General features: G+C 40.0%; 1 protein-coding gene across 6 annotated transcripts in view; it reads right to left on the reverse strand.

The window, feature by feature from the left end:
• TACC2 (transforming acidic coiled-coil containing protein 2) overlaps positions 1-27406 on the reverse strand; it is a 150917-nt gene that overhangs the window by 116476 nt on the left and 7035 nt on the right. For all 6 annotated transcript variants that reach the window (XR_009959016.1, XM_062580689.1, XM_062580692.1 and 3 more), the window contains exons 2-3: positions 17197-17273; positions 6839-7011 (exon numbers count right to left, since the gene is read on the reverse strand). Coding sequence is in view for 5 of the 6 variants with exons in the window: in XM_062580689.1 (XP_062436673.1) it covers positions 6839-7011; positions 17197-17229 (206 nt within the window). In the remaining variant the exon portion in view is untranslated. The remainder of the gene's footprint in view (positions 1-6838; positions 7012-17196; positions 17274-27406) is intronic.

Raw genomic sequence — 27406 nt, forward strand, 5'->3', positions numbered from 1 at the left:
AACCCACCCCACAGACCTTGTTATGACAGCTGATCTGTTCCAACACCAGTTTGGAGAGTTTAATACGCTATGTGGCTAACTTTAACGTGAGCCTATGCTGTTAAGTGTCCTCAGCCTATTGTTTCAAGCCACATCAATGCATATCTACTTGCTTCTTCAGTTAGCATAGTCTTTCCGAAGGCCACATGCAGAAACTGCTGACGCTAATGTAAACTATCACGCACTGCACCTCAGCTCCAGTGTTTATTTTTCCCATTCATGCTTAGTCTGAACTTGTGCCTCCTCTAAAATCCAGACTCAAAGAAAAAGATTATCTGGCCCAATTCCTTGTTGGAGTTCTCCTGGCTTCAAATCAGACACTACTAATCAGTTATTTCTATCACCACAAGAGCAAAAAGAAAAGAAATACTTGCTACATTGAGATAAAAGGTAAATTTTTTTAAAAAAACTTTGTAGTAAGAATCTTCAATAGTACTACAGTATGCTAAGGAATCAGTATTAGAACGACAGCTTTTGGAAAAAAATAGCATGGATATAATAATTCAAGGGCCAAATTTTGTGCACACATCTCCGTTACTACCAAAGCAAGGCCACCAAAATTAGTGAAACAAATAGGAAGAACAGCATTTGCTTGTGTATTTTGCAATACACATAATAAATTTCTGCATCAACGAGGGAGACTTCACCACTAAAACAGAAGACAGACCTTATTGTGTTAAAAACCACAGTGAGGTCTTCAGCCAAAACTGTGTAGCTTGGTTTCCCACACAAGTCATCTTTGGTGGTAGGATTGCCCAATCCTGCCCTCAGGATGAAGACATAAAGGCCCACTCATATAAAGACACAAGATCCATGAAGAATTCTAGAAATCTCGGAATATTAAGACGACAAGGCTCTGAGAAATTTACCATGTCTTTCCAGTGCCCACATAATGATACAGACCTATCTGTAGTTTGAGTTGAACTATTTCCCACCGCTGAATAGTTAGAGAAATTGGAAGGGCATGAAGCTGACACTTTCTTCCTCCTACTGAGGACATTTCATCCCTCTTTTCTAGCTGTGTTCACACATGCACTTCATCAAAAAAGGCTTTCTTTCATCAGCTTTGGTGAGAGTGAAAAACAATCCTGCTGCAGAGATGATACAATTTTGTTCCCGACTGCTTGATCTAATTTTGCCACCTACTATTTTTCTTAGAGACAATAGCAGAGAAAGATGTTGCTGACGAGGAAAAAAAAAACAAAAAAAACAAAAAAAACCAATCCCCTAACCAGCCTCTCTTCCCCCTACACTTTCTATTTTTTATATATTGTATTTAAAGATCAATTAAACATCACAACAATGATAGAAAGCTATTTCCTGATGACGCAGTGTGTCCAAGTTCTTTATATATGAACAAATGAATGTGAGAAAGTTTAAATCTCTACATATTTCTCCCTGTTTTCTGGTGATATCTGAGATTCGCTTGCTCTAGATGTACTAAATACACTAAACCTGGAATGTACTAAATTATTTAATAAACAAATCATTGAATATTCTATACTTATTTTACAGATGCAGAAAATGAACTACAGAGAAATCAATTGCTTTGATAAAGCTCACTCCTGTGTCTTAATCATACAATCAGTAAGGTTGGAAGGGACCTCTGGAGATCATCTAGCCCAACCTCCCTGCTCAGCAGGATCACCTAAAGCATGTTAGACAGTGTTGCATCCAGGCGGGCCTTGAAGATCTCCAGAGAAGGAGACTCCACAACCTCTCTGGGCAACCTGGTCCAGTGCTCCATCACTCTCACAGGGAAGAAATTCCCCCTCACGCTCAGGCGGAACTTCCTGTGCTTCAGTTTCTGCCCACTGCTGCTTGTCCCGTCACATGGGACAACTGAAAAGAGTTTGTCCCCGTCCCCTTGGCACCCTCCCTTCAGGTACTTGTACACATTGATAAGATCCCCCCCCTCAGCCTTCTCTTCCCCAGGCTGAAGAGGCCCAGCTCTCGCAGCCGTTCCTTGTAGGGCAGATGCTCCAGCCCTCTGATCATCTTTGTAGCCCTGCCCTGGACTCTCTCCAGTAGCTCCATGTCTCTCTTGGACTGGGGAGCCCAGAACTGGACACACTACTTGAGATGAGGCCTCCCCAGGGCTGAGTAGAGGGGCAGGATCACATGCCTGGACCTGCTGGCAACACTCTTCCTGATGCACCCCAGGAGACCATTGGCCTTCCTGGCCACAAGGGCACATTGCTGGCTCATGGTCAATCTGTCATCCACCAGCACTCCCAGGTCCTTCTCTGCAGAGCTGCTCTGCAGAAGGTCAGCCCCCAGCTTGTACTGGTGCCTACGGTTATTTTTCCCTAGATGCAGGACCCTGCACTTGCCCTTGTTGAACCTCATGATGATTCTCTCTGCCCAGCTCTCCAGCCTGTCCAGGTCTCTCTGAAGGGCAGCACAGCCCTCAGGTGTGTCAGCCACCCCTCCCAGCTTGGTATCATCAGCAAACTTGCTGAGGAGGCACTCTGTCCCCTCATCCAGGTCATTGATGAAGAAGTTGAACAGGATGGGGCCCAGTACTGAGCCCTGGGGGATGCCACTAGCCACAGGCCTCCAGCTAGACTCCACGCCACTGGTGACGACCCTCTGATCTCTGCCTTTCAGCCAGTTCTCAATCCACCTCACTGTCCACTTGTCTAACCCACACTTCCTGAGCTTCTCTAGGAGGATGTTATGGGAGACAGTGTCCAAAGCCTTGCTGAAGTCAAGGTGCACAACGTCCCCTGCTCTCTCCTCATCTACCCAGCCAGTCATTCCATCAGAGAAGGCTATCAGGTTGGTTAAGCAGGATTTCCCCTTGGTGAATTCATGCTGGCTACTCCTGATCACTGTCTTTTCCTCCATATGCCTGGAGAGGACACCCAGAATGAGCTGTTCCATCCTCTTTCCAGGGATGGAGGTGAGGCTGACTGGCCTGTAGTTGCCTGGGCCCTCCTTCCTCCCCTTTTTGAAGACTGGAGTGACACTGGCTTTCTTCCAGTCCTCAGGCACCTCTCCAGTTCTCCAGGATCTTTCAAAGATGATGGAGAGCGGCCTGGCAACAACATCCGCCAGCTCCCTCAGTACCCGTGGGTGCACCCCATCTGGGCCCATGGATCTGTGGATGTCTAGCCTGCCCAGAAGGTCTCTAATCCTATCCTCCTCAACCAAAGGGAAGTCTTCCCTTCTCCAGACTTTCTCCCTCACATCCAGGCTGCAGGATTCATGGGGGCTGCCCTTAGCAGTGAAGACTGAAGCAAAGGCGACACTCAGTAATTCTGCCTTCTTCGTATCCCTTGTCACCAGGGTCTCCGCCCCATTAAGTAGCGGGCCTACATTTTCCCCAGTCCTCTTGTTGCTGATGTATTTGAAGAAGCCCTTCCTGTTGTCCTTGGCATCCCTTGCCAGACTCAATTCCAGCCGGGCCTTAGCCTTCCTTGCCGCATCTCTACATACTCTGACTGCATTCCTATAATTCTCCCAAGCAGCCTGTCCCCTCTTCCACAGTCTGTGTATTTTCTTCTTCTGTCTGAATTTGGCCAAGAGCTCCTTGCTCACCCATGCAGGCCTCCTGCCCCTTTTGCTGCACTTCTTACTCAGAGGGATGCACCACTCTTGAGCTTGGAGGAAGTGATGTTTGAATATTAGCCAGCTCTCCTGGACCCCCCTTCCCTCTAGGGCCTTAACCCATGAGACTCCACCAATTAGGTCTCTGAAGAGCCCAAAGTCTGCTCTCCTGGAGTCCAGGGTTGCGGTCCTGCTTGTTGCCTTACTTCTTTCCTGCTGGATCCTGAACTCCACCACCTCGTGGTCACTGCAGCCAAGGCTGCCCCCAACCTTCACATCTCTAACCAGTCCCTCTGTGTTGGTAAGGACAAGGTGCAGCAGGACACCCTTCCTCGTAGGCTCCTCCACCAGTTGTGACAAGCAGTTACCATCAATGCGTTGCAGGAGCCTCCTGGACTGCTTGTGCCTTGCTGTGTAGTCCTTCCAGCAGATGTTGGGGTGGTTGAAGTCCCCCAGGAGAACCAGGGCCTGTGATCATGAGGCTACCTCCAGCTGCCTATAGAAGGCCTCATCAACTTTCTCTTCCTGGTCAGGTGGCCTGTAGTAGACACCCACAACAGTATCCCCCATGTTGGCCTGCCCTTTGATCTTTACCCATAAGCTCTCAGCTGCCTCCTCCTCCTCCACCCCTAGGCAGAGCTTGATGCATTGCAGTTGCTCTCTCACATAAAGAGCAACTCCACCACCTCACCTTCCTGGCCTGTCTCTCCTAAAAAGCACATAGCCATCCATGGCAGCGTTGCAGGCATGTGAGGTATCCCACAATGTCTCTGTGATTGCAATGAGATCACGGCCCTACGACTGCATACACATCTTCAGCTTCTCCTGTTTCTTCCCCATGCTGTGTGCGTTGGTGTACAGGCATTTCAAAAAGGTGGTCAGGCCTACAGGTTTCCCAGGAAGGGTGTACAGGGGGCCCCATAGCCATGTCCCAAATGCACTTCCCCAGCTGCATGCACCCGTTGGAGGCCCCCCAACCCAACTTGTGTTTGTTATCTACCCTGTCTGTATGACATTTCCCCCCCCCCCCACCCAACCTAGATTAAAACCCTCTTTACTAGGCTGGCTAAGTCAGGGAGTTAAAAAAGCATGTGTTCCACTTTGACCACTTAACATTGGTACTGTCTTTTCCAGTTTCCTGGTAAACTAGATTGAAAAAAGTCTTTAAAGGCAGACATTGAAGGAAGCTGTGTATTTGTCTTAAAATGCAGAAAAGAAAGTGATTACTTAGAGATTCTTTCTGAGTAGAAAAAGAATACATAATTCAAATCTGAGAGGAGTTCTGCTGCTGCTTCATTCCTACCAAGGAAGCAATATTTAAGGCAGGACTGTGCCATTTAAGCTGGCACAAAATCCACTAAGTGGATGCTGGCACAAATGCTGTCTGATATATCGGAAGGTGCATGGGCATGGCGGAGAAGCAGTTCTAAGTACACGATATCCATCACATTGCCATTTTACAAAGAACTTCAGTTTGCAAGAATGTTACTCATGCTAGGCCTACATACAACATTCAACAGTTACTAATATTCATCACTTTTAACCCCATCTATCTTTTGCCTTTTTCCCTAAGATAATGTGTATTGATAAGAATAGCAGGAGATGACTGTTTTGCTGTCACAAATCACAATGCATCACATTTTCAGTAGCTTACAATAAATCTATATTTATCATCTAGGACAGCATGGTTGCTTATCATTAGGCACATGCACAGTATACTGATTTTACAAGATACTGTCTAAAGAAACTAGAAGCTAGAGGATGCATGTGATATCTGTTAGCCATAATAAACAATGAAAACAAATGCATTTAAAAATCTCTTCCTGCTCAACTTTACATGACTCCAAATTCAAATTTTTATAACTCATGTGAATGACATCTGGGGCTTCCCCCATTTGAGATCAAAATGGAGAGACACTCTCAAAGAAACATAATTAAAACTAAATACCTTATTCAGTGTGTACTGAAGTGAGACAATTGATTACAATGTAAAAAGCTCCTAAGCAGGGACAAACAGACTGTATACTGCTTTCTATTGGTAAGTCTTTTAACATCATGCCATTTCTCTGCACAAGTTTCCCCTGAAGTTGTCAGTTATGATCTTATTACCTACATTTTAATTTAAACTTCCACAAAATGTTGCGTGACATCAGTAATTTTATGCTCAATTTTCAACATATCTAGAGAAAAAAAAAAAAACACATACAAACACTCACCACCCTGCCTGGAATAGCATTATTTTATTTGTCTTCTTGTTTTTTGTTTCTCAAGATTACACCTTTTAAAGACTATGGCAATCAAAAAAAAAAAAAAAAAAAAAAAAAAAAAAGCCAGGAAAATGGCTGGCTGAAACAGAGGAAGGCCCATGTCACACATACTCCACATGCATGTAAAGTCTGTTGTAAACTATCCAATCTTAATGAAAGCTTGTATTAACACTTTAAAAGATACCCATAGCCTAAAAATCCTACCCGTATACAAGTCACTGCTATGCCTTATAAGTTATATTTATCATTGTATCCTGGGTCACACCAATAAACTGGAAAGCATGCAGTCCTGTATTAAAATCATGCTGGTATTAGACAATTTCTCCACTGTAGCAGCTGAAAGCCTTGGTAACATGAGAAAATGCAAGACTAAACATTTAAAAAAGTATCAGTGCTTCAAAGGAAATGTTCCCTCTGGACTGTTTAATAAAATCCAGATTATGTTACTTTCCACCACCCTTAATTGCACTAAAGAATACCTTAACTCTGAAAGTAGTCCTGTTTATTTCATGTGATTAATTTTAAGAAGTTCAGAAGATACTAATAAGCATTAGCTAGACTGGTAGTTTCTAGTACTGTAGGTTTGCTGTAAAAAGCTGGCCATGGTATATTTCAGGTCTGTTTACAATTACATCTTACCACACAATCATATACGACTATACAAGAGATATCTCATGTTTCTCTGCCTCAGATAAAAGTTTATTAGTACGAGCAAACAGCAAAGGAAGTTTAGGTCAAGGGTTACTACAACAGTTAGAGCTTTGTTTATAGCTACGTAGTGAAGAGAGAAAGTCAGTTTAGTAAACAGTAAGTAGCCTTGTTTCTGTCAGGTTATTTTGAAGACTGCATCATCACTCATCAAGAGCACAGATTTTGAAAATCAGTTACACAGTAACAGAAACTTAGCGAACATCCCCAACTATCAACAACAGCAGGGCTTAAATTATATTCCTGTCACAGGAAGGAAGTTAATTTCTTACCTTGTGGGTCCTGGATTTAATGGGGAGATACTCTCAGCCAGTGGCACAACTGTAGGAAGATGATCTGAGATGTTTTGACCTCCAGATCTTTCTACACTCTTTTCCTGAGTGTTCCTTTTTATATCCTGCCCATTACCAGGAAGCTGGCCTGATTCTGAATCTTGTGGACTGCTCTGGAATGAAAAAGAACAATTTGAACAGCTACTGCTGTTTTAGAGAACAGGAAATTTTAGAGAGTAGGTAGCTTAAAGGGTTTTGTTCTGCCTACTGACAGACAACTTCAGTAGACTTCACTACTTTCATGGAATTTGCAGGTTCCAAAGCCAAGCCATTTTTTTTTCTAGTTACAGAAAAACAGAAGGAAGTGGTTGAGCCAAAAAATAAATATGAGAAAGAACAGAGAGAAGAATGCAACAATTGCTCTAAAGCTGCTCAGGGCTTTTACTGACCCAAGGAGGGTATCAGTTTCTCTTTTTTTCCAAGCCTAGCAAATGCTTCCTTGCTAAGCAAGTTTAAAAAGGAGAAAGGATAGAAACAAGCTATAAACTTTAACACTTGTAACATTAGCAGCATCTTTGGAGTCAAGTTACAAACAAATAAAGCCAAATTCAATCAAGGCCCCACACTTGAATCCAGCTCTTAAGTTATTTCCCTCCCAATTCAACAATGCTCAGAACTCCTCTGAAATGAAATACTTGATTCTCTATTATGTTGCATTTCTGTAGTAACAGCTACAGAAATGCTATTATGCTAATTTGGTAATGCTGTATCATCTCTTCTCAAAGGTAAATGCTTACCCGGGATTTTCACCAGTAGCTGGAGACATGCCTTTACCTTAGCATTGCTATGTTTTAGTATTGCAAACTTGGTTTTGCTTTAGAGAGCTAGAAGGTAGCAGAGTCTTGGGCAAGCTGTTACTGTGGTGTACGTGTAAACCCTTGGGGTTCTATCAGTTGCTTACAACAGGTAGGGGCAAATTCCTGATGAATTTATTTGGCAAGAGTATCTTTAGAAGGCAAAGAAGTGATGATAACAGCTGCTTTGAACAGTATCTGAGCAAATTCTTCAATTATAATAAGAAAACTGGAGGGAAAGAAACATCAAGCAAAATAAAGTCTGAAGAAGGAAGCTACCTTTTCAAATCCTCTTGCATATCAAGCAATAGTGAAAGGAAGCAAAACTGATTAATCAGATCTTCAACACAGTAACACCATCATTTCAAGCATTCTTAGTTGTAATTGTAAAAGCCTAAGGCATTCTTATGGGTAAAGAGATATAAGGACACACTGACCACAAGAGATCTATCTTAGAAAAATGTCATAGATGAAAAGCACAGGACACGATTCCGACTAATCTCTTGTTCCCCTAATTTTATTCTCAATTTTAAATTTATACTTTGTTCTAGGAGTCAGTAAATTTTTGACTGCAGAAAGCTATTATTTATAAAACTGCATTTCTCTGTGTGAACATGGTGTGCTGTCACACAAATAAAGACTTCTCTTTATCAGAGCCAGGAGTGAGAGATACCCAGTGGACAAGAAAAGTCCGTGTAACAAGCAATTGAAAAGGTCAGGACAAACTGAAAATATAAAAAGACTTCCTTTAGGCTTAAGGCAAATTTGATTAACTCTCATATCCTCTGCTTTTCCCCAGAGGATCCCCTTCACTAGAGCTTTGTTTGAAAAATCTCTTTTATCACATCACTTTCCGCTGGGATAGACCAAAGGCTCTTGGTTTCATGATTATTAAGCACTTACCCAGCATGTGCTGACATCTGACATTTGAAATATTTATCTAAGTATATATGTTGGCCCCAGAAGCACAACATACAGCAAAAGCCTACTAGAACATCTCCAGATTTAAACAAGGAAGTTTGTTTTTTCCAGCCAGAAGACAATAGAGCTTGCTTAGGTTTGGGAGTTTTGTTTTGGTGCTTTGTTTTGGGAAACATTAGTTTTGTTCGCATGAGTTTTTACGCTCACTTCAGCGAGCATAGCTCTGTGCATACAGAAAGAACTACGAAAACATGTTATTAAATTAAGTATTGAACAAAACAGTGACTTCTGCGACAACACATAACCCTGCTGGAACATGTCTGTGGCCCACGTGACAACACTATCCCCACGCCCCAGAGCAGAGCCTTCCCCTCTTGCCTGTTAACCTTATCATTGTTCCAGAGAATGCAGCAGGTCGGAGTGGAAGGGTATTTCCATCCTGACGGCTGAGGAACTCTCAACTAGATGGGCCTAACTCCATGGAAACCTTTGGGTCAGTATTCAGAGCATGAACTGGACTTGATTCACCAGAGAGCAGGGCAAGGACAGGGCAGCGGGCTGGTCAATTCACAGCAAGCCATGTGAGGCAGCCAAGGTGCCATGCTCTAGTCAATGTAGTGTGCCTTCCTGTGAGAGCTACATTTGGATCAGTCTGGGTGGTGGGTCACAAGAGAATGCTTCACAGTAGCAACTAGGTGAATTATAATCTTCAGGCCACTGTAGACAAAAATGACATCTTTTCCTGTCCCGGGGCGGGGGGAGAACAGGATAGACAGGCTGAGGAGAACAACAAAGAACCCCAAGAAATTGTCCATATGCCTTCAGCAGTTGGTGAGAGCAGTGAGAACTAATTATCTTTCCTCCTTTCTACCACTATTGCCATCTCAATTTTGCTTCAGCTGATTCTGGTGCAGGCAGGAAGAACAGCTCACAGCTCTCTTCAGAAGATGAAAAGCTGCATGTTTTGTCTGCTACTTCTAAAGCCTCTGTCATCTTCCAAGGCATAAAGGAACACAGCAAAGAATTAACTCGTTAACCTACTGCACTCTTTGTACCCTCACATTCCTTCTAATTGATCCCTCTCACAAAATCAGCCATTTCGCACAAAGGGCTCCCTTTAGGCTATGCTACCATCCTCTCTGTTTTACTGGCCCAAAGTCATCCCACTTTCAGAGCCACAGCATCATGTGGATGCCTCCTGCACACAAATCTTTAAAATAAAGCTCCTTTCTGTAGATCTCCATCCAAAGACAGGAATCCCAAGAGTCACACAATAACCTGAATTTAGTCAGCAAGACAAACTAATTTATGGTATTAGAAGAAACACCACTCAGCAGCTTGTCAGATAATAAACCTAACGGTGTATTGCCATCAAAACTCAAACAACAGTAACAAATATGATGAAACATAACAGTGGTTATACCTGGTACTTACAAGCAGTACAATTCTTGCAGGAGAGTTTGAAATTTTAACAGAGTTAGGCTATTTTAACTTCTATTTCCTGGGTCTGACACTTTACAACATGGGGTCAGAATCTTTTGGTAGAAATTTGCTTGATTATATTTTCACTGTGTAACTCCATAATACACAAGCAGGCTACTCAGCATATACATTTTAAATAAACTCTACACCTGATGCTTTACCATCTGTTACATCAAGGCTTAAAAGAAAAACACAGTGAATGGGGCAAGTAGACAAGGAGAATGATAGCAGCAATATATGTCTCATAAATTTAGCTAGATGCACAACGTGAAGATCACACCGAACATTTTCCATAAATTGGTGTGAAGTTTTTTTCTCCTTTTAATTGCTTTTTGCTTTTAGTGATCTCCTGTTTAAAGGGACACAGTCCAACTCACAGCTATCCCTGAGCAACTGTAATTGGCTAGAGAAAAATCTAATTCTTGTTCTGACAAACATGACCAAATTTAACATATATTAAAAAAAACCTGTCTATATAACATAACTCCTGCAGGAGCAGGGAGGAGTTTGAATTATTGACACACCTGTTCCTTTCTTCCCAGGCTGTTAGGTGTTTGAATGATCAAAAAATAAAGTTATCCTTTCACCTAGCCTGGCAAGAGCACATATGGCCAGGAAATATTTTCAAGAGAAGGTTAAAGGAGGATTTTAATAATAATATAAAAATAAATCTTAGTGTAGATGTTTAAATGAAGGAGAGACTATTAACTTTCTAAGAGATAGAAAAGCTTTAAATATGGTTATTTACATTCAAGGTACTAGTTTAGACTCACAGGCCATGTTCCTTTGTGATGACTATTCCAGCCATCAAAAAAAAACTCCAAATTTAATTTCTCTCAAGTTCTTCAAATTTAACATACAAAGTTATTCAAATCAGTAGCTGACTTAGCTTTGCAGAACTATTTTTAATGAACATCTGTGAAAACAATTATAAAGACTACAAAAGTATCATCAGAAAGCTGTTATTAGAGAAATTACCATTGAGGTTTCAATACATACAAACTCTGAAGTGAATTTACTATAAGAAGCTTGCAACTAATTTCACTTTATATTCAGTTCATATGTGGCATAACTTTTTATAATCTCAAAGTCTTAAACTGTATTAGTTAAAAGATTTAAACAAAAACTGTTGAGAATCTATTAAAAATCAGAATATAATTATTTAAGTGTAGGATAATGAAAAAAGTTTTTCACAGAGACTATACAAACAACAGAGGAACATAAAACCTATATTTTTTTCCTTTGTGTCTGAACCATATTTAAATGAATAAATCTATTTCTCCTGAAATACACAATGTACTTTGCACTAAACCTTTCCACAAACATTAGACTCTCTGAAAGAACACAAAATAAATCTACAGAATCATTTTACTTTTCTGATGTCTTTGAACAGGAGCTTAGAAGTTTAAAAAGAAAACTCTATTAACTCTGTAGCCAAAAGGATTAGGTGAGCTGCCATACCCTGGCTAGAGTTATCATACCAGAAAGAAATTCCTTTAATGCTACATGGGAGCCTGTTCACAGCACAGCTCCCAAAACCCAGACTCTGCTCCTGATTCAAAGCCATAGCAACAGCGTTACGCGCTGCTACAGCACTGTGTTTCCCAACAAGCCACCAGGCTCCTGATCATACAGTACAAAACAGATCTGCTCTTAGAACCTAGTATTCACATCCAACCACCGCCCCCCCCCCCCAACACGCATACACACCCAAAAAAGTGAATTCCCTTAATTTCCCTTTCTACTTTCTCTCAAGGCTGTGTGCTTTTACATTTCCACTCTGCAACATTCCTCCATTAAACACATCCTTTTATAGCAGTTGCTGGAACATGCCATAACTCTGACTGTAGCTGAAAGTAATCTTTGGAGAGTTACATTAAGTTTCCATGCTCCCTAACTCCCTGTGCTCACTGGAGGGTGGGGGGGACTGGAACAAGCCTCTGAAAGTCTCTATCAATAAACCAGAACTTACCTTTATTTTTTCTCCACATCTTCCACTACAAATTATTTTTTACAGGGGGAGAGGGGGTTTAAAGCTTGCCTGTTGCAAGCCTCAGCGTGTTCACTCCAAGCCACCCACTTCCTCCACAGGGGCAGTGGAGGCAGCAACGCGAGTGCAGGTGGACGCCGGGAAGCGGTGCGAAGGTCAGCCCATGGCGCCCAGGCTCGGATTTCAGGAACGACTGCCAAGCTGACCGAACCAGGAGGACGAACATACGGTCCCCGGTAAGGACAGCAGCCACACACCTCCCCAGCCAAACGCCTCACACGAGCGTGACTTAGCAGGCTATTACCAGGCAAAAAAAGTGTACCCACGTGCACTCATCGAGAAGGCTCCACTGCAATATTTTGCATCTAATCTGTTGCTCTTTTCACTGCAGGACTGACTGTAGAGAAGGCAGTGGAAGTTATTCATTCAAAGCCTTAATCTGTAGGCTGTTCCTCATTCTTTTTACTACACTTCAGTATTAAATTCCCTTAAAATTGAAACTGAGACATCACAGAATAGCTTGCAGTGGTTCCTAACACACCCAAGTTAACATAACAGTTTCTGAAACCTCCACCTAATGCCCTGACACCTACTAGAAATCACTACCAACGAAACATAAGAATCCCAGTCTGTTCTAGCAAAGTGGATAGAAGAAAAATTTTCAAGGTTAAATACTGTAATTCTTTTGTAAAATTGTACAGGTCACAGTTGGGAAATCATACCTGTAAAATAGCTCTTGTAATTTTTTAGGATAGAGCAGTTTTAAGTTTTTTTTTTTTTTTTTTTTTTTTTTTGTCTTGTAGCTTTTCCTGCCTTTCTACAGGCACTGTAATTGGTTAGAAAGCTAGATTTTTCACTGTTTGTATCTTTAGCAGTTGAGAAAATAGTATTTAGATAACCAGTGGATATTGCTGTAACAACCAGACCTTATCAATCAAATCAATAAACACTGGTCAACAAAATTACTGTTTGCAAGATGTTTAAGTAACTGGTTACTGACAATTAGGCCAGGCTTGACCATCATATGATGGTCAAGACCTGAAGAACTACACACGAGATTTGGTTTTGTCACATCACAAGAGAGCCAAACTCTGCTTTTAATAAATTGTTACAGCAGTCTGCGTTATTTAGCACCCGCCCATTGCTGATAACAGTTCAGGTAAAGCAGTTTAGAGAGTGTTATGACCATGAATACTTCTGAGATTTTTGCCCTTAAAGCTGATGAAAGACCAAACATCATGACTTATTAATTACATGAACATATCTACAAAATGATCATATAAGAAAAGCAAAAAGTCTTTGTCCTTATGGGAGATTCCACAGAGAATTTTACAGTGTCAGTCTTTTTTTAAACAGTAATCGGCTCTTGCTTTTAGCTTGGTTTATTGTCTCCCACTGGAAAAAATTTTAGGTTCATGCCATTTCTAATTAAAAAACTAGAAGAGCCAGGAATGCAAAAAATGTCATTTAGTAGAGTTCTCATATAAGCTGCTGCTTCCTACTAATGAAACAGAGAATGGCAACTGCAGTAGAGTAATGAGTATTTGAATATTCTGGTTATAACTCTTTATTGTAAGTACTTATCATCTTTTCTTAATGGAAAATAAGTTGCTTTTCCTCAAGCAAAATAAATTCAAACCTACAGAAATGGCTCTGGCTGCAAATGTAAACATCAACATTGTTTCATATATATATTTAGTCACAATCTTTCCCTTGGTTTAGCATTCTTAACAGAATACACAATTTCCTCTCAGCTAAGGCAAGAGTAGCTCAGACCTTCAGGCTTCATTGTTCATGTTTAGGATCCTTCCAGCCTACTAAGAGCATTGAAATGTTTATCTTCAGATCCTCATAACATCAACATAAGTGTCTTCTCAACAACTTGCTATGTTTCAGCTTCTTGCTGTTCATTCTGTGAGAACACATATAGCAGATGAATGAGTCTGCGCCAGGCTAAATGAAAGACAGCTATATAGCTGGCTTCATGGTTCTTGTCAAGAACTACTCCTTCCTCACCTTCAGTCTTTCTTCTATTTGTGCTCAGTAGGAAGAGGAAAATTCCCAGTTATCCTAGTAACTCCAGAAGTCTTACCACAGCTTTTTATCTTCTTTCATCCCCTTGCTGACAGTTGGATGAAGGCCTGAGGAGTACCTAAAACACTTTCTTAAAGGTAGTAAGTGTATGAGATGGAGCGTAGGATAGAGGCGATAATCTTGGGGAGAAAACCTGCATCACATAATTTTCAATTTCAATATCATTTTAGCTAAAACAAAATTCTGATAAATGTTTCTTAGTAGCCTAACAATAAAAATTTTTGAGAGGATGCTGCTAGATTTATATCAATTCCTATTAGGAAAATTCTCTCTAAATTGAGATCTAGAATCTGCTGTGCTCATCAGCTGATAGTGTTTGCTTGTCTAGCAGTTACTAACTACCCTTAGCTGTGGAAAATGTTGGAAAAGATCCAACATTTTCACATCATTTCTAAATAGAGAACTGTAATTAATATATAGAGAGCTTTTTCATAAATGGAGAATATTTTTCCTTTTCACCTGTACTCATAAATGCACATTTCCTGTTAGAAAAGGTGGTGGCTTTACAAACGCAAAGAAAGCTTTAACCATTAATTCAAGGGAAGGGAAGGAATGGTCTTCCAACTTCCTTATTACTATGCTTTCAAGTTAATACCCCAAAATAACTTTGCTTCTTCTTTCATCCCCACCATTTTCATTCTAAAGGCAAGATGACAATAAGTATAATAATTAAGCAGTGTGGTGAGAAGGGTCCCAGAACTTACATGCATGGATGGATGTATAATACTCTGAAAACAGGCAGTGTTCTTTTTGTTTAAATTCAAACAAATACTTGGCATTACTCACCACAGAAATTTAATATGGGACCTGTACTATTTTTCTTTGAAAGTAAGCATTAATGAATATGGTGCCAGGATGTATGCTGGATTTGTGTAAGTGTCACTAATGGGCACATTGGCCTATAGCTTACTGCCACCCTCTTCTATGGAAATGTTGATTAAAATGATGTGGAACAATTCTACTGTCCCATGTACTCACAATGTGCAATGGATTACATGGGAAAAGAAATGAAATAAAATAAGAATTTAGAGTGTAAAAGAGGTGAATACTGTCAACACAATATGCTAAAAGAAAAGACCAGGCAGGATAACAGTTTATCTAATTAAAACCCTACTGGCAAAATTATTATGTAGAAAATTGGCAATGTATTTTTGTTCACAGTTGAATATTAACAATGTAATGCTTTTGCATTATTTAAAAGGTGAGCCAACATACAGTACAAGCACTAGCGCTCACAGGAATATGCCCAATTATCACCCACAGAAACTGAAGGCTGGAAAACTGCCTGCTAATGTGCCTGATGTATTATCTGTTGATCCTCATAACACTGGAATGTGAAAGAAGAACCATGCCAATTAACTAGATCCATCATTTCTGTATAAGCATGAGGAAGCTGAAACACATGAAGAAGTAATAACGCAGAATGTGCAGCAGTCAGATTTGTTTAGAACAATTAAATGGAGAAGCCCTAGCAAGAACACAGCATGACATTTCAGACAGACAAACTCTTCAGAAGTTATGGCCTCTCAAGCAAGTGTGCAGCTGTTGCCTATCTTACGTATTTCAAGGTAAAAAAACAAACAAGAAAGATTGGAGATTACATAATCACAGAATGGTTAAGGTTGGAAGGCACCTCATCTAGTCCAACCTCCCTGCTCAAGCAGGGTTACCTAGAGCACATGCACAGGATCGTGTCCAGGAAGCTTTTGAGTATCTCCAGAGAAGGAGACTCCACAACCTCTCTGGGCAACCTGTTCTAGGCAGTGCATTTGGATGGATGATGATGTGTCTAATGGGCAGTGCAACAGCTGAGATCTTCTGGAGTTCCAGAAATACTTTTCAGAGTTTCTCCACTAAAAGGAGGTAGATCTGTATTTCCCCTAATAAAGGCTGGATATTTAGGGTCAATTTGGGTTAAAATGCTGTTTTAGATTTGTTTCTTTCAGTTTAAATACATTTCAATTTATATGGAGTTTTGCTTTTCAAGGAAAATGCATCTTAACAGTAGCTTATATTTAATTCAGCATAAGCCCAGCATGCTGTGCCACTGACAGAGATCCTTGTTTGGAATAAACTTTGCCATCCTAATAGGACAGGGCACAAACCTAAAATCTCTCAGCAACTCAGGCTTCATGTACCACCAAAGCAAAGCAGAACATAGTTAGTCTCAATGTAAATTAACTTTGTTAAATATACTGCTGGCTCCAGCCTTATTTTATCTATTTATTACCTTTGCTTATTATTACTAAATTCAGTTTCTATTCTCCTCAGAGCAGTTTGTATCTTTACTTTTTCTGTAACTGCCTACTATATTCTTCATAGCAGAACATTTACTCCATAGATCCTCTCTTTTATTAAGTTCTAAACTTAGCACAGTCTCCCCTCTTTGATGTAAACCATATGTACAGATTCTGTATGACTCAGCTGAGAGCTAGAACTGGGGAATGTTGTTGCCTGATAAATATATAAACAAAAACAACTCATGTCAATTGGTACTGACTATAACAACAAAACCCACTGCTCTATTTTAATTGTGATACAGTGGGAAGGAAAGCTAGCATGCAAAGAAGGTTGAATACAGGCCATTTTTTCTAAAGAGAGATTGCTACCAAAGGAAAAAAACAGATTTTTTTTTTTACGACTTGCTGAAAACATAAATGTAGCTGCTTGCAAATTTGCAGTGTCAAAAAAAAAAAAAAAAAACAAAAAACAAAAAAAAAAACCCAAACCCAAAACAAAAACAAAAAAAGCCCAAAGCAGATGCACAACAAAAAGTACAGCCAAGCCTGATGCTAACTTTTTGAAATTCAAAGTATACCCCCAGGACACATAGTAGTGTCACTGCTGAAGAAAAAACAAACAAACCAAATGCTGCCCTCCCTCAATTACTTTCAGTAATACTTAGATATCAGGAGTGTAACTGAGAGCAGAACATAAATGTGAGGTAAGAGGCCAATGAAATTAATTTCTGTGAGCTTTGATGCAGGGTAGCAGGGAGAGGAAATAAACACACTCACCTGGTTTTCTGCACTACTGTTCTCATTGCCCATTTTGTTGCTGAAGTCCAGTATTACACAGCACTAAAGAAACAACACTGGAAGAAATAAGAAACCGGTGAGTCTTCTATATATATATAAAAAAAAAAAAAAAAAAAAAAAAAAAAAGAAACAGCTGAATATTTGGGAGGAATATCATCTCGGTCCCTCTATCAACTGCCCCTCCTGATATTTAGTCTTATAATGGTTTTAAGTCATAAAACTAGGGAAAAAATAGCTCCTAATGGTTTTGATTTGTAATGTCTCCCTGCTGCCTCCACTACACTGGTTCTGCTTATGCTGACAGACACTCCTCTGAACTCAGTTTTGTTAAACTATTTCTGGTTGCTCATGAGCCTGGTGTACTGCATGTATCATTTGAAATGAAAGTGATTTTCCTTGCCAAAGTTACTTTGAATGGACAGCCAACAGGAAACCCTTTTTAACTGTATATAAACTTCTTTTACTTCTTGGAGTTCCTGGATTGAGTTGCGTTCTTACACTATCTGAAACAGCAAAGTTAAACTTGAACGCTTACTAAAACAAAAAACTCTTTCCATGTATGTATTCAGCTTTAAGGAAAAGTAAATGCATTCTTTATCCTTATCATTGCACTCGTGCTGTTCTTAAGTAGGTCAGTTACACTTCTACGATTTAAACCACATTTTCTTTACACTTAACAGCATCTGCCCGCCTTAATTGCTATTGGTTTTACACTAATTCAATTCAAATTATTTAATTTCAAAAAATCCTCACAGCATTAGCACTGTGACCAGCAGCTGTGGAATTATTATCTCCCCGACATTGCTGATTTTTGTTTTTTGTTTTTTTTTTTACATTCGCTCTTGCATAGCCTGTTCGCAATATAAGTCCTGTTGTAGATATTTACTTCTTGCTCCAGACATTTTATTTTGGAGCTCAGACAGCAATATTCACATATAATATTTATTGAATTATGAGATAGCCAAAATTATACTCTGTCTTGAACTTTTTTTTCTCCAAAGAATGTGAGATTGGTCTGTGGCATATGTGAAGAAAAACTCCATTAAAGTCAATGTTGTTTTGTGACTTTAAAAGAAAAATTAAACTTTGTTAGCCAAGAAAACCACATGAGCTTTAGGAGTGTTATTAATTATTACAACAACACACTTTTTTAAATTTGAAAGATTATTTTTCTTCACAGCAGGCTTGGAGAGAGAGAGAAATTGTTGTGCTTATAAACTGTGCTCTGTTTAGACTTGAGTGTCTTCAGGGGATATACTGGTGCTTGAACTTGCTTTTGTTGAAATTGCTGGGACCAGGATTGTACCCTTAGTGTTTAATTAGCAGCACTAGCTTTTATCTGCAGAGATTACTACCAAATTATCTATCATTTTAAAAGAGTCCTGTAACTTAGTTAAAAACTGTCTGTGATATTTTCAAAATCATTATTTCTCAAGTATGAAGTGCTCCATCACAGAGTATTGTGCACACACAAATCATTTCAGACCCAGCTCAGTGAAACATTTCAAGACAACACGTTAAGATTATAGTACTTTAAATATGCACTGATATAACAAAATATTCTCACACTGTTTGAGCACCTAGCTAAGGATACAATGCCTAGGAGAGAAATAACTTCTCTATAACAATATACTTCCCCAATGGCCACAGATTTCCCTGCAGGAGAATATATTGGCATTTCCATCCCACTGACCTAACAAGCTTTTCTTTTCCAAGCACTTCTGTTCTCACAGACATGATGTGAAAACACCAGGAAATTCAAAGCTCCCAAATCAGTCCTTTCATGAGCATGTGCAGTAATAACATCTGCTAGAGAATGAATGAAACTCTCAAAGTCCCTATGGAGTCATTTAGTTAATCAGGGTGAGCCCCTGTATATGAGTGATACAAAACGCAAATTGAGATTAGGTTCTTCAACAAATTAGCCACTGTATTACATAATGTTCCTCAATTTATTTTAGATTAAATTCACTCCGGTATATAATATCCTTTCAAGGCTTCTGCACCAACTCAGCAATATGGATTCTTAAGAACAGCAGCTGCTAAGAGCCTGATTAGTGATAGTCAGTTGAAAGCAAAAATACTTTATTTACATTTTATTATTAAAATATATAGTTGTTAAAGTACAAAATTTTAAAAGTAGAGTGAAATTGCTAGCTATCACAAATCCCCACTAACATATCACATCAGGCTATCTACTTACTCTTTTCTTTCGTTACATACGAAACTTTACAATTCTCACTTCATCATTTGCTCAGTAATGAAGATAAATGTCATAAATAGGGAATGAATTCTATATAATTTCTCCAGTAAGATAAGTGATAATAATAATAATATATATGAAATACACTGCAGAGCAACTAAGATAAATTTTCAAATTCAAATTTTCTTTTAATGCTTTTTATATACATTATTTCTAAAACATTTTCTCAATGCATAAGCAACACTTAGGTTGTAAAATACATGCACTTTATCACACGTATAGAATTTAAAATAAACATTAAAAAATGCTAAAATCAATTCATTATAGGCTAATCTCATCTTTTATACTATCTTTTAAAATGTACATGTCATCATTAAAATTATTTTAGCACTACATTATTTCAGAAGTGCTTCACTAGTACCAAATTGGTCTGATGAGGCCTATAGAGACATTTGTATGTGTACAGCAGAACAACTTGTTTACTAAAAGAAGAAGGGGGAAAGAACATCTAACTTTACACTTACATTCTGAGGTTATGTCTGGAAGCTTCGGATATACGGACACTTTTGGAGTGTGTCTTCAAACCATTCCTTCCATTTTCACCTCACGAGTCTCCACCTTATTTTCCTCCTGTTTCTCCCTCAGTCTGACATGAAATGTAAGCTTTCTTTCAGGGACCCACCTTCATAACCTGCTGAACAACCAACTTGCCTCCACCCCAGGCACAAAAGAGAACAAGTTATACTTCTTCCACCTGCCACCTCCTCCACCCTTCCTGGGAGGTACTGCTGTGGCTCTGCATTTCATAAACTAAATACTAATATTTTTCACAAAAACATTATTTTCACAAAAACATTGTTTTTTTTTTCAGAACATCCCCCCCCCCCCCCCCCGACTGTTGAAAGCTCTCCAAAATGTCTGTTAACTAATGTTGATGTTTATGTTCAGGTTACTTGTTAAAAATAATTTTCTGTTTAATCATGCTGAAGGATGGAGGCATGACAAAAACTCTTTGAAATGTACTGTTGCAAGCAGTACTGGTTTATGGGTGAGCTAATTGCTATTATTGATGCTCCTTGTCGATTCCAGCAATGCACCCATTAAAGAAGGCTCAGGAAGACAGCTGACAACAAACGCCAGTGAATTTCTCATTAGCTGCAACTCCAATCAATTAACATGTTTCTGTACACATCAATAGTGCCTGCAAACAACAAACTGTCAATTTACTGCTTCCTGACAAAGCAACAGTAAGTGGTCAATTTACTACATCCTGAAGAGCCATAAGGCAACATTACGGATTCTAGCATGTCAAATTTTTACCTAACATGAATAAATGGCAGGACTTTCATACGGTACCTATTTGCTGTGTCTTGGCTTTCCTACAGTTATTTTCTGTTGCATAAAGACCTGATCTACAAATATCTGACTTAAGATATCTGACTCAATATCTGCCATGTGAACAGCTAGAATGAACTGTTGCAAGGTCATGGTCTACGTGACTGCCCCTGCTTCCATAAATATCAAGTGGGTGATCCAGCTATATCAGCCTTCATCATTATTATACCATTTTCACTCACTATTACTGATGAAAGAATTCTATAGGATGGAAGTAAATCACTTGTATTCCCAACTTTTTCAGGTTATACAGTATGGTACATATGAGCTGGTTTGGTGGCATGCACATAATACAAAATGTCAAATAATTCTGTTCTATATCTCTCAGAGTGTTTAAGATAGCCGCAGCTGGAAAAATAAAGGTCTATGGTGAAGCTTAGAAATAAGATGTGAAAGTGGCTGCCATATCCTCTTTTCTCTGGTCTCCCTATTCTGCTTCACGATCTGGAAAAGCTGAAGTTTATCAAGTCAAAATTTTAGTCTGCTCTTCCTTAGAAAAATAATAGAGCCATTGCCTTTAGACAATAAGTTAAGTAATATTTGTATTTGGGCCCTACACCATGTATTGGAAAAGCAAATATCCTATGGGAGCCCAGGAAAATACAAGACTGTTAATATATCCTCACTTCTGCTAGCTACATTATTTCCTCATATACAGAAACTGAGCTCATATTTGGTGCAATTCCATTTCTAATACTACAGCAAGAGAACTCCACAAAGTGAAAGTGGGGAGGCTGCCTTGCAAAACAGTTGTCTGACACAAACTCAAGGGGAAACAATGTTTTGGTAGTTGACTATGATTTCTGATTGTGTATTTGTATTTGCTATCAAAACACATGCAAAGGAGAGTCCCTCTGTCTGGCTAACCTTGGTTAAGGTCTGCAAAGCCATACAGACAACATCACTGTGGCCAGAACCATGAGCAATGTGAAAGGAAGGCAGTGACATAGAATCATAGAATCAGTAAGGTTGGAAGGGACCTCTGGAGATCGTCTAGTCCAACCTCCCTGCTCAGCAGGGTCACCTAGAGCATGGTAGACAGGGTTGCATCCAGGCGGGCCTTGAAGATCTCCAGGGAAGGAGACTCCACAACCTCTCTGGGCAACCTGGTCCAGTGCTCCATCACTCTCACAGGGAAGAAATTCCCCCTCACGCTCAGGCGGAACTTCCTGTGCTTCAGTTTCTGCCCACTGCTGCTTGTCCCGTCACATGGGACAACTGAAAAGAGTTTGTCCCCATCCCCTTGACACCCTCCCTTCAGGTACTTGTACACATTGATCAGATCCCCCCTCAGTCTTCTCTTCCCCAGGCTGAAGAGGCCCAGCTCTCGCAGCCGTTCCTCCTAGGGCAGGTGCTCCAGCCCTCTGATCATCTTTGTAGCCCTGCCCTGGACTCTCTCCAGTAGCTCCATGTCTCTCTTGGACTGGGGAGCCCAGAACTGGACACACTACTTGAGATGAGGCCTCCCCAGGGCTGAGTAGAGGGGCAGGATCACATGCCTGGACCTGCTAGCAACAATCTTCCTAAGGCAGCCCAAGAGACCATTGGCCTTCCTGGCCACAAGGGCACATTGCTGGCTCATGGTCAACCTGCCATCCACCAGCACTCCCAGGTCCTTCTCTGCAGAGCTGCTCTGCAGAAGGTCAGCCCCCAGCTTGTACTGGTGCCTACGGTTATTTTTCCCTAGATGCAGGACCCTGCACTTGCCCTTGTTGAACCTCATGATGATTCTCTCTGCCCAGCTCTCCAGCCTGTCCAGGTCTCTCTGAAGGGCAGCACAGCCCTCAGGTGTGTCAGCCACTCCTTCCAGCTTGATCCCATCAGCAAACTTGCTGAGGAGGCACTCTGTCCCCTCATCCAGGTCATTGATGAAGTTGAACAGGATGGGGCCCAGTACTGATCCCTGGGGGATGCCACTAGCCACAGGCCTCCAGCTAGACTCCACGCCACTGGTGACGACCCTCTGAGCTCTGCCTTTCAGCCAGTTCTCAATCCACCTCACTGTCCACTTGTCTAACCCACACTTCCTGAGCTTGCCTAGGAGGATGTTATGGGAGACAGTGTCCAAAGCCTTGCTGAAGTCAAGGTACACAATGTCCACTGCTCTCCCCTCATCTGCCCAGCCAGTCATGCCATCCTAGAAGGCTATCAGACATGCTAACACATAGCAACCACACTTTCCAATCTCCGGATCGAGAACACTCTCAACAGGAAATGCTGGCATTATATTTTTGACCTTGGCTAGAGCCCAGGCTTTGCCTTTGTCAATTTTCTGACCCACTCTTGTGTCTAAATTGGGATACAGGCACTAGCCCAACTATCCCAAGCAAGGCCTATTCACTGCAAGTTGTTCCCATCTATGCTGCTCTTCTGCTCTCTTCCCGTATGAATTCAAATCAGTTTGTGTAAACCACTAACTGTGAGAGCACTCCTCATCCTCCAATGTTTTAATTTATTCTCTTTGATTTTATGATAGAACTGACAAGAAAAGTAGTACTGGCATTGCACTACTTTACTGTTATTTGCTGGAATTTCCTTGTGCTTTTTCACCCATGCTTCATGCTGGAGGAAACCCGAGCTCAGCCACAGAGACTGGCTTTCCTCAATCAAAAACGGATCTAATCCAGGAGGACTGGAAGACTCAAACTAGGGGAAGACACAGCTCAGACTTAGAGGTTAGCTACGTAGCTGTTTAGTGAGTGAGGTATTCCAATATGATCCAAATAATTCATCATGAGTGATCAGATTTAATCCTAGTATATACAATATTTGGTATACTTAACCACACACTACTCAGACACCTTAGCTTTTTATATAGAGAATAAATGCTATCTAAGGTATTTATATAGGACAATGTAGTTTAGGTTTATTTTACTTCACAGTATAAATATTGCCAAAACAAGACAGAATGCTTTTATACTTCTTACTTTTACATGATTGGTGCTATGTACTAAGCAGATTAAATTGCAAAGCTCTACTGAATCATTGAGCATACGGTTATGAACCAGCTATTCTCATATGCAAGAGTGAGGAAGGAGGGAGTGTTCAGAATTTCACTATCCTCTAATCTTGATATACTTGATGCAGAATCATTCTTAGTTTCTGCATTTTAGAATTACATGATTACATTAGAGATCTGCAAGAATGAGTGAGCTATAAGTCCTTCAGCTCTAATTTTCTCACGAATTCTAATATAGAAAATAGCAAGAGTAATAGTGAGAGAAAATATAAATCCTACAATGGATATTAGTAAACACATAATGATCTAAAAGTGACACAAATTGAAGGGAAAAATGTTGCTTAGCAACACCATCAGCTGGATCTGCTGTAAAACTGCATTGTTGCTTGGCAACCAAAAGCTAAGCTTGTCTTTTTTGAGAGGTGTGAAATGGTATTTTGCTGTGCTCCTGTCAAAGTTAACCAGAAATTGTCTATCAGGACTGCACCACTGGATATAGGAAAGTACTGAAGATTTTAAGGAGAGCTAATGAGCTCTGTGATACAGCCTGGCCTTGGCTGATTTGGTCCATTTAATGTAGAAGTATGAAAGAAAAGAAATGGAGGAATACGAGTACCCTGCTACTAAGAGACAAAAGAGTTAAAAAAAATAAGAAAATTAAAAGATTATTCTTCCCCTTTCTGGCTAATTTACATTCAGTATAACAACTTGGAAAAAATCTGTTCTACAGAACATTGTACCATTGCTTTTAATCACCAGTGTTGTAGTCACTTCAGAGCATTCCTGTGCCACAGTTGTCAGTATACCATGGAGGTATCTGAAATAGTTGTGTTACCAGAGGTGGTCAAGCTGCACCGCTATAATGTTCAGTGAGGAAGTGCAAATAGATTATTTTGCTATGGTGTGAAATACAAAAAAAAATATAGTCATCCAAAAGCACATTTGATTTCCAATGGTATTCAATGTCTTCAGACATCTTAGTCATTTGGAAAATGACTTTTTTTTTTTAATTCAAGTTTTATTCAAGGTCATGATTATGAATTACTTAGATACAGCAGTGCTAACATTTACAGAAAGATGCAGAAGCCTGATTTTTCCTGTTATCATTAGAAGTTATTTTAGAAAGCAGTGAGAGACATTAAGACTTTATCTCTTTAGACTGTGTATAAATAATTCCCTCTCACCCCCCCTCAGATCTTTTAGTCTAAACATTCATGGGTCAAAAGGTGTGGGAGAAGAAGAAAATTCCTTGAGAGATGAAGTGATTTGCACAAGATCAAAAACAAAGTGGTAGAGCTAGGATATCAGCACTGACTTCCTTGTCATGCCAAGTATACCACTACGCTGGAATTTGTCTTATTTTGGTTAAAATCTCCATCAGGACATACACTTCCTAATAGTCCTAATGCAGTATGGGTGTGCTAATAAATTTTATTTTGCATTCTATCTGGGAATATTTTCCCAGCTGAAAAGACTAAGTCTGTCATTTCAGTTTTTACCAGAATTTTCACAGTACTGTACAATTTAATGCAATAATAAATAAATAAGATACTGGGAATCTTAGGTGGGATTCCATTGCCTAAAATAGACATCTGATGAGACATTAGATATTTTAGAGTATCCTGCTGGTCCCTCAATTGCCTCTTCTGAAGATATGGTTCTCAGGTAAGTTTTGTGTTTTACATGCAAATCTCAAGAGGATGTGCCCAGCTCAGGATATCTAAATTAGCACTTGATGCCTACATTTGTTGATCTGAATCATCCTTCTCTTGTGCACTGAGCATGAAATGCTTTGAGCACATGTATTTTCCATTTTTTTTCCACATCATTTGCAGAAGTCAAAGTAAAGCAGAGTTCCTGGTCTTTAAAAATAATGTTAAAACTACTTGGTAAAATATTTTAAGTGTTTTAAAAAATAAATTTTAAGTATTGGAGCATCTCTCTTCCCAAATCACATTTATACTAGCACTTTTTCACCAGATTCTAGATGCAGCACTTAAGTCAGAGGGAAGGTTGTTGGTCCAGAAGAAACAAACAACTCTGCACAGCAGCATAAACTCTCTATCTGTACACATGCAGTATCTGGGTATGGAGAGGTGGATAGACTTGATATGTAAGTTCCTAATACCACAACCAGCTAACAGTGGCTGGCAGCTTAAAGAGGGGATAAAACCTACTTATATCATAGTTATCATAGTTATATCATTAGGCATTTATGACTGTATAGTTCAGGTCCACAGCCAGCTTGGCAGGATGCCCGAGTATTTCTACACTCTGAATATACAAAGTCCTTCACTAAAAGCAAAGGATCCTTATTGTTCCTAAATCTCTAAGATGAGGTAGGAAGAGCATTACTTTTACTTGGAACAAAGTTTCAGGAGTGATAGGAAGTTTGAGATAAAGGGTGGATTTCCAGGACCTGCTGACTCTCTGCTTCCAAAGCTGGTCTGTCTGCTGTGGTGTCTAATCACAGCACTAGGGACTGTGGGATCCATCTCAGAGAGACCAAAATCCATGTTAGGGTGAGGCAGAAAAGGAGGCAGAAGCAAGGTAGGAGTCAGTTGGTTTAATAAGTCTCTAGAGGCACATATAAAGCATGGGAAGAATACTTCTGCCTAAAACACCTATTAGAGCAGAACAAGAAGAATTATTTCTTGCCTCATTTCAGGTTCCTCCTCCTTCAAACTATTTTTCTTGCAGACCCCTTTACAGTTTACCTGTTTCCTCTGTCCACACATTCCCTCTTTTCTCATCTCTTTGGCCAAATGACTCAGTGAAATACAAGGAAGAGCAAAGTGTTGTGATAAGATCTGGTTTTCTGAGAACTGCAGAAGATGACAGAGAGGAGGCAGGACATAAAACTGCTCAGAAGGTGAGAGATTCCTTCCTTTTCTTTTCGTTGTGGAGTCTGAACCAGTTGTCAGCAACTGTTTCTCCCTAATTGTGGACAACAGTAGTATTTCATCTCCTGGTTCACTGGCCTTACTGAGGGTTGTGTTGACATGGCAGAGTTGGCAGGTTGCAGCTGCTTTCTGGGCTTTGTGCTAACACACCCTTCATGCCCACACAAATATCACAGGAGAGGGAAACTAGTTCTTGGGTTTCTACAAAGCCTCCAACATTCAGAAATACACCTCAGCAAGGGGGTGGTAGAGCTTATTCATTTTTTGTGGTGGCCCAATACAGCTATTTATTTATGTGTATATAGATATATTTATATATAATACACACACACACACACACACACACACACGCACGCATACATATATATAGAAACATATGTCCTATACAGGTTCTATCCTTCATCCTCAAATACAGACAGTTTAGCCTGAAACTGCTTTTCATTCTGTCATCAGAGTTGTTTGATCACTGGGTGAGAAAAAAATACAGGTTAACTCAGCTACTGGGTGTTTATCAGTGAATAATACTATCACTCCCAAATGTGCTGTGCTTTATCAGTAGTGAGGGCAGACTACAAAAATAAGTTTCTCAGGACACTTGCACTACAGATCATATGTTAACAGCCAGGCCAGATTTGGTTTCAGACTCCAGTCCAAGCAAGGATACTAGATCTTTGCAGCACTAACTTTGGGGACTGAGTCACCGACCTCTTTGAGAATTTTAGTCAAGAC

The sequence above is a fragment of the Rhea pennata genome, chromosome 7, assembly GCF_028389875.1.
Source record: "Rhea pennata isolate bPtePen1 chromosome 7, bPtePen1.pri, whole genome shotgun sequence".
In the NCBI taxonomy this organism is placed as follows: domain Eukaryota; kingdom Metazoa; phylum Chordata; class Aves; order Rheiformes; family Rheidae; genus Rhea; species Rhea pennata.